The following is a 7,889-nucleotide window of genomic DNA, read 5'->3' as shown; positions in this document are numbered from 1 at the left end:
GAAGGGAAGGGAAGGGAAGGGAAGGGAAGGGAAGGGAAGGGAAGGGAAGGGAAGGGAAGGGAAGGGAAGGGAAGATGGTAGCCTCAGTTTCATATTGTCCCTAGCTGGATAAATAAAGTCTCTCTATCCTCATATATTTGGGGTATGATGCCATTTAACCACCTCCCCAGAGTACAATCTCCAAGTCAGGACCAAATACTGTGGCACTCTAAATAGTTTAAGATCCTTCACATATTTTGACTAGAAAGCTTGAAATTACAACAATTGAAAGAAAATAATGTCMGATTAGAAGAAAGATTGAATTTAATGCAAATTATCATTTATGTAATGTATTATATAGTTTTGTTTGTAAGGATAACTTTAGTTTAGAGCAGAAAAATTTACCACACTTCTATTGGCAATAATTTCTATTCTGCAAAAATCGGTAATGAAAAGTTTTCAGCATCTTCCACTTCCATTCATCTATTAGAAACCAATAGAAAATTTCCAGAGTAATGAGTGGTGCAGTAATAAAAAGGCCTTAGAGGTTGCTGACAATCATTTAATATTAAGTCCTGTCAGATCTGTTTACCGTGAGYGTGTAACACATGAAAGTCACCTTTCAGTTTTGAAGAGAATTTGGGAAACAGCTAAAGACACCAGCTCTCCAAAGCCGTTGAGCTAAAGCATTAGTTCAAAACCAATAAATAGACCAAAGTAATTTACATTTTATGATTTTCTTTGGTCCTTCTTCTTCATCTACTTAATTCCAGAAGGTTATTAAGAAGACTAAAGCAGGTATTTGCAGGTAGAAGTGTCAAGCTCATTAGGATAATAATTACTGCTCAGCTACTATCTAATCTTAAATTGCTGCTGGGGACAAATGACCTTGAGCTGTCACACAGTCTGTCCTMCAGGAGGCTCATTGCTAATAGTTCWGAGAGACAGACAAARCCAAACCAAATATTTCATATAAGAAAATACCTAGAACTGCTTTTTTCCTAATGCTGGTATACGAAATTTGGCTCTTCACTGTCAGATAAGAAAAAAGAGTTCATGTCTCCACAGTCAGCAGAACTCACTGTTCCTACCATATAGCTTTTAATTTTCGAGCCTGTTTTCTCTCTATTTCCCCTTCTTGCATATTTTGACCTCTTTCCAAGACTTGTKATTCTGTACAAATGATACCAAGGCATGAATCTATGCTGACTTAGGAAGAAACAAATTTATTCTCAGCAAATGACTTAACAAGATTCTCTTTTCCTCTTTTCTAGTTCCTAAAGTGTCTATATGATTTAACTTTGATGGTTTGGAATCAAAATGAAAGCTATGGAAATATGAGATAATTTCCTTTTCTTTTGTTTGTAACATGCTTTGTGAGAGGAAACTCTTTTCTACAACAACCTGCACTGTTGTAAGTGTACATATAAAGCTCAGCTGAGTTGCATTGCAGTGTTTATGCCAGTAAACAGAGTACTGGAACTCTTTACAAGTAGGAAAGCCTGAATCAGATTAGGAGACTTTYGTTCACACAAAAAGGAGGGATGGATTGATAATGGTCTCATGTAGCAGCTCTGGCAAGATCATCCTTTGGGTTGTTTGGAGAGGATGTTGTACCCTGGGCAGCTCTTAGGATGAGGGAGTGACAGAGAGAGTGTGACACTGCTGCCATTGGGGACTCCCCAGGGACTGCTCCATGATCCAGGTGTCTATGTACAATTACTGCACATACCATCCACTTCAGAAGCATTGGAACAAAAGATTGACAAATTCCTGCCTTCTTTCTTACCACCCTGCTAATTCTTTCTGACCACTGTAGTTAGTTTTACTCTAAGCACAATGAAAAACTTTTACAGCAGGAGCAGATAATATTTCCATCCTCCTTCCTAGCACCCAAACCAGTGGTCAAAGTCTTTTCCAGTGACACCAATTTGTAGCAATTTCAAATCTCCTCAAATAAAAAAATAATTTTACTTGGGTCTTCAGCATGTATTAGATTTAACTGTTCTGCTGCATACAAAGAAGAGAGGGTTTCATTAGAGTATTATCACTGCCATTCATTTTCAATACAGCATGATATATGGGCGTTAACAGTATTTTCTAAACTCAAGCCTCAGAGATGAAGCAGTYAGGGATATTCCATTTCCTGATGCATACAGGTGTTCAGGTCCTGTGTAGAAACAAAATTATTTATGTATGTGTGGAAGCAGAGCATCAGATGCCTGAAACACTTCACAGCAAAATCAGGGTATTCCACCTGAGTTGAGGTTTGAATAAGATCTGCACTGGATTTACAACAGTTTCTTGAACAGGGCTGTGAAATTCCATTAAAGTATGATGTATCATAGTTCCAGCCCTTTGCTGTCTGAACTGTTCTGATGCTAACAGTTCACTCAGAAATAACTGGGGAAAGAAACAATTAACAGGATCTGGAACTTCCTTGTTCCATCCATGGACTTGGCCCTACTGAGGAGAATAGTAAAAAGTACCAGCCCCTAAGGTACAGTCATAACTTGTAGATTATAATTCTAATGCCACAATCTGTTATTTTGTACTTATTTTTATACCAGGATATTGAACTAAATATAGGAGACAGAACTATTGTTGCCTCAAATGTAATACACAAGTTCAACAAAATYCATACCAGTTTTTCCTGCTAGGGAAAAAATGTTCAAGCTGATAAGCCAGCTGGAGAGAACCAGAGGGTATTTGTATTTAAACAATAAAAAAATATCTATGCTTAATATATCTTGGTGATATTATCTTTTTTAAACACTTAGAGTTAACTCAAATAAAACTCTTAGGAGAGAAAGAGAAGGAAATAGTAAGACACCTGAGATAAACAGTTTTGAAGTCTGAAAAAAGTGGGATAATGCTGGACTTCATTCAAGTGGCAAATACCTCAGTCTTAAGTGTGAATCSAGGTAGAGATTCTGAAAACTCAAATGCCCAGGAAAGGGATGTGTGGTGGTTCATGCAGAGATGCAATAGCAGGAAGTGACAAACCAGTGGCAATGCAGCTGCTCTGAGATGAGCTCCAGATGAGGTATATGGGGCAATGGGAACTCTCAGAAATGTACCCAACACACCCCATGAACAGCCCTTTCATCTCTTTTAATAACACAATGCTGCTGAGGCGTGCCTAAATCCCACTGCTTTGAAAGGCTTTCTGTCACTGCAGTTTTCCTATAACAGGATCCTGACTGAATGCTCAGGTAAATACCATTGTGAGTTGGATCTGCATCATAAATAGCTGGGAGAAAAGGAAAGGCAAGGTAGTGAGCCCATCAAAAAAAAAAGCAAGAAACAAGTTCTTCCAGTGTGAAAAAGGTATTATGTTTCTGAGGTCAGTATCTGAATAAACCAAAAAGATAAGTGTAAATGATAGACTCATYGGGGATTTTTCTGTTACAACTGCAGCACCCAAATAGTTGGCATGTAAATTAAATAACATTTGTCCCTTAGTTCTACATCAGCCCTATTTCTCTGATTGCCAAGAGAAAGGGTTTATGATCAATAGGCTGGGGCTGCAGGGAGYTACTTCGTTCCTTTTTCTTTTCTCACTACTCATAAACTGCAATTCTCCCATGAACCCTTTCAGCAGTGAACTCTGTACAGATTTTACAAGTCTGAGTTGTGCTGTACTTCATGTATGGCAGTATCTGAATAGTTTTTATGTGGCTTAGATTCCTGTGATTTAAATTCTGTGAAGATCTTATCTACTGGAACTCCTTAACCTGCTGTTAACTTGAGCCACATGAGCAGTCCTGTTGGTTTCTGAGCAATAAATTTCCTGCTTGAAATTTCTTCCTTGAAAAACATGCGTATTTTAAATGTTCTTGTCACTTCTGCTTTACAGCTAGAATTTCAGGTTGCTGCAATTTTAGCAGAACTAATGAGATAAGGGGGAAAATATTAGCCAAAGGARCTCTGTGAAAACACCCTATTCTTATCAAAAAGAAAAAAACAACAAACAATAACAACAACTAAAAAAACCCACAAAAAAAACCCAAAACAACACTCACAACCAACCAAACAAAATCTTTTTTATTCAGGAAACATTTTTTCTGTATACTTACGACAAGACAGCCAAAAAAGGCAAATGTTTGTCAGATATTAATTATTTTACTGATTGAAACAGAGTTATGTGAAATTATTAGTGGTATTTGGAATTTCTGTCTAAGGTCTCTGGTGAAGTTTCTAGAAGGGGCTGGAGGACAGAGCGTGGCCTCCAGAAATTGTCCACATCCGGCTTGCTGGGTTTTTGTTTGGTGGGTTTTTTTTGTTTTCTTTTTTTTTTTGTTTTCTCAGAGGACTCTCTTAAGTATATGACAAAGCAGGGTCTCCTGTATTTCTACCCTTGCTGCCTTCGGTCTTTAAGCCMTACTATTTTCTGCTTATTTGCTTTCACAATGTCAAGAACTTTCCAAGGTCCTACACTGATCCAACAAGGAAAATCAGCTGTAGCTTATCCATTCACTTCAGTGAATGCAAGAGCAAATCTCATATTATGTGTATGTTTCCCTCTTCCAGCAGCTCTATAAGACATGCTTTTGAAAGAGGAAATATAGGATGTAGTTTTTGGATACGGTAAAACCCCTTGTGTGTAAACAAGTGGAGTATTCATAAAATAAATCAGGTATTAGGATCTCCTCAGAGCTGTTCCTGTCCTGTACCCAGTAACCCTACAAGCCACGAGAGTCCAAASGGGGGAAGACAAGGAGTGGAAAGAAACTCACCACCGTTATGCCATCGTTTAGCAATGACTCTCCAAAGATCATCATGTAAAGCTGCTCATTAACTGAGGCTTCTTCAAAAACCACCAGAGCTGCCACGGGATCCACTGCTGAAATCATGCTGCCAAAGAGCAGGTTCTGCAGCAAGTTCAGGTCACTCAGGCCRAAGGCTTCGATCTGGCAGATTCCATAGAGGCAGAGTCCAATCCCAAACGAGTTTAGCAGAGCTCCCAGAACAGACCACCACAGWATGGACCCAATGTTTTCAAAAAATGGGCGAGTTGGCATGAAATAACCCTCCTCCAGGACAATGGGTGGGAGGAGATACAAGAAATAAATGCTAGTGTTCATCACTGGTGGAGATTTGTGATGGGAGGCAAAGATGATTGCTCCTACTAGTGCTCCAATGGCAATCAGGATGCAGCTTTCAGGCATGAGTCGTGGTAATCGGTGATAGAYATGGAAACCTTGAAGAAAATATTAGGGTATTATTTAAGTTTAAATTAACCTGAAGTCAGACAGTGGTTTTGACTGGGTTTGAACACTTTGTCTTCAGACAGCCAGCTTTTGCTCTAAGGATAATGAAGGTAAAAGCAGGCAGTACTGCTGCCTTCAGTTCCCACACTTGTATCACTAAAGCAGGGCATGAGTTTAAACATTCATTTCTTCTCTTCCTGCTGCCCAGCTCCTGATTTCCGAGCATGTGTGTCTGAGCTAAGGCTCCACTTCTGAGAAGACAGAAACCTCTTTGAAAAGATCCCCCACAATTTGGGAAGAAAACATTGCCAAGAATCCTTACTGCCCACCTGTTACTGGCTCATCTAGTCACTATACGAGAAACTGTCATAAATTTTCATTTACAAGAATGAGAATGAGGCAGTCTAAGAAACCTTGAAATCCAGTGTCTGGACTCCATGCCTGAAGTTAGGTCAGCCTTCATCTTGTAACTCTAGAAGGTTATGCCATGATGGTATTTCTCTGACATTTGAATTATCAATCTTTAAAAACAAAGGAACATAAAAATATTTTTATGACATTTCTGATAATTTATTTAGGACACTGGTTTTTTTTTTAAACCTAAAGGTATGTTAATATCATAACTYTACTCATCTACTTTTTAATTTAAAATTAATTTTCAAGTCTTCTGCTAGTTTGACAGAATAAGGGGATTGTTTTGCCTTTCAAGATCTTGAAACTGTTTCCCACCCTGAAATCTTGAAATCCAGAAAGAAGACAATACTTCAATAAAACACTAAAAAATCTATCTAAGATTTTTGAAACTTTCATCTCTGGGTAACCAGATTATTCAGACTAACTCTTCCTTCCAAGTATATTTGAAATTAACAGCTCCACACTTTTCATCAAAAATAATATTATTTGAAAACTCACAGTAAAAGGAACAGGTCCACCTGTGAGTCATCACAAAGCTCTTCAAAAGTATCTATTTCTTGCTCAAAACAAGAATATTGAGTAGATGTGCCATATGACAAGTCCTGTGCTTTTATGAATGAAAAATAAAGAATCTGGTCCATATGTTTGCTATTAGCACACTCTGCTGATGCCACAAATTTTATTTGTGAAAATTTTGATTGTTATGTTAGCAGTGAAGACATTTGTAGGAATTGGGTTGAGGGCATCAGCTATAATGCAACTGGCAAATTAAGGCTAGTGCTAATGATTTCTGTCAGTTGGGTGACTGTGACATGAAAAATGTTTCCCTTCAGTCACCTCCAGAAAAACATAGTCTCACCAACCAGCCTGTTCAATAGAAATACTTGAAAATCCCACGGAAATGTCAAAAGAAAAGTGAGAATTTATGTGTGTAGCTCTTCCCATTATTACCATCTTCTTCATTTATTTTATATTGCTCCATTAATTCTGAATGGTCAAAATAATTTGAGCCCAGCCATGAAAATGCATAAGATATGATGCGCCTTTTTGCTGCGTTARTTGCTATCCCTACTGCAATTACTGTTCCACAAGTTGTTTCCCCATTCAGATAACCACATGGAGCTCTAATAGAAGCTAGATGCATTGGTGTGTACTCAAAAGGTACTTACCCTACATCTCTGATGACCCACACCCTCAGAGACTCTCAATCTCTCTCCTCTGGTATTACTTTTCACACCAACTTTAAAGAGCAAATACGTCAAAAAAAGACTCGGAGGGAAATGTTTCCTCTTATTCACACAAATGAAGAATTCTTTACATGTTTCCCCCAAAAGTCAATATATTTGAAATCTCAGTCTGGTGTAACTAATTTCTACAGCTGTTTCAGGTTGCAAGTTCCACTATCTTGTGATGTATAAGGACTAGGAAAATGAATGGACAGCACTGTGCCAGGGAGTTCTGTTCCTGCTTGCCATTCACAGCCCAAGAGACAGGAGGGTTAGAGGTCACACGTTAACTTAAGATGGAATCATTCTCAGGTGGAATTTTGGCATTGCTGTGGTAATGAACACACCTGTTCTTTAGAGGACAGACGCTGTAAAATCAATCCCAGCTACAAAATGCAAGGACGTTACTTGGTTACACTGTACTTTTTAAACTTCTTTCCAAGTTAGGAGGACCCAAGATCCCATTTTTTTCTTACCTATTTTGGCAAAAGAGGCAAGGAGAATCCAAAGAGTAACTTCATACGGAATTTGCACATAGTCATAGTCCAGGGTGAAAACATGTAGCCTCGTGTCTTGCAAAGAGTCAAGAGCACCCTCAGAATCAGGTTCATACTGAGACAAGGACCTCTTGCCCACGCTGGGCTCGTCCCCATCAGCAGCAGCAGAGCAGGATAYCACACTCAACAGCCACAGCAGCAAGTTGGAAAGTTTTGCGTGTGCAAGCATGGCAGAGCCCATGTCTGGGGCGGTGACGATTTTCTTACAGATTTAGCACGTAGTGGATTCATGAAGGTGTGCAAAGTYACTCCTGCTGATTCACACTGCACGTAGCTACAGCCACTTCTTCCTCAGGGCTCTTTCATTTGCCTGTTAGAGGGCATTTTATAGTCCTAATGTGCCTGCCCCGTTCCTTGTGTTACAGACGGACCTGGAGTTTGTATGAAGATACCGGTTGTGCAGGTTCCTCTGACCCAGAAAAACCTTGGCCACAGCATCACCCTGTTGAGGAATAAAAACACCTTTCCAACTACATTATTTATCCAGCCTCTCTGTTTTT

The 7,889-nt window shown here is 39.0% G+C and overlaps 1 protein-coding gene across 1 annotated transcript in view; it reads right to left on the bottom strand.

Annotated features, from left to right (window-relative positions):
• SLC9A4 (solute carrier family 9 member A4) overlaps positions 1 to 7,594 on the bottom strand; it is a 31,795-nt gene extending 24,201 nt beyond the window's left edge. The window contains exons 1-2 of the mRNA XM_057369491.1: positions 7,309 to 7,594; positions 4,719 to 5,182 (exon numbers count right to left, since the gene is read on the bottom strand). Coding sequence (XP_057225474.1) covers positions 4,719 to 5,182; positions 7,309 to 7,570 — 726 coding nt within the window. The 5' untranslated portion in view covers positions 7,571 to 7,594. The remainder of the gene's footprint in view (positions 1 to 4,718; positions 5,183 to 7,308) is intronic.
• Between the last annotated feature and the right edge of the window lie 295 nt (positions 7,595 to 7,889).

Source organism: Malurus melanocephalus, unplaced genomic scaffold (assembly GCF_030028575.1).
Source record: "Malurus melanocephalus ecotype Western Australia unplaced genomic scaffold, MMel_1.1 scaffold_111, whole genome shotgun sequence".
Taxonomy (NCBI): Eukaryota; Metazoa; Chordata; class Aves; order Passeriformes; family Maluridae; genus Malurus; species Malurus melanocephalus.
This window is presented reverse-complemented; position numbering and strand designations above follow the sequence as displayed.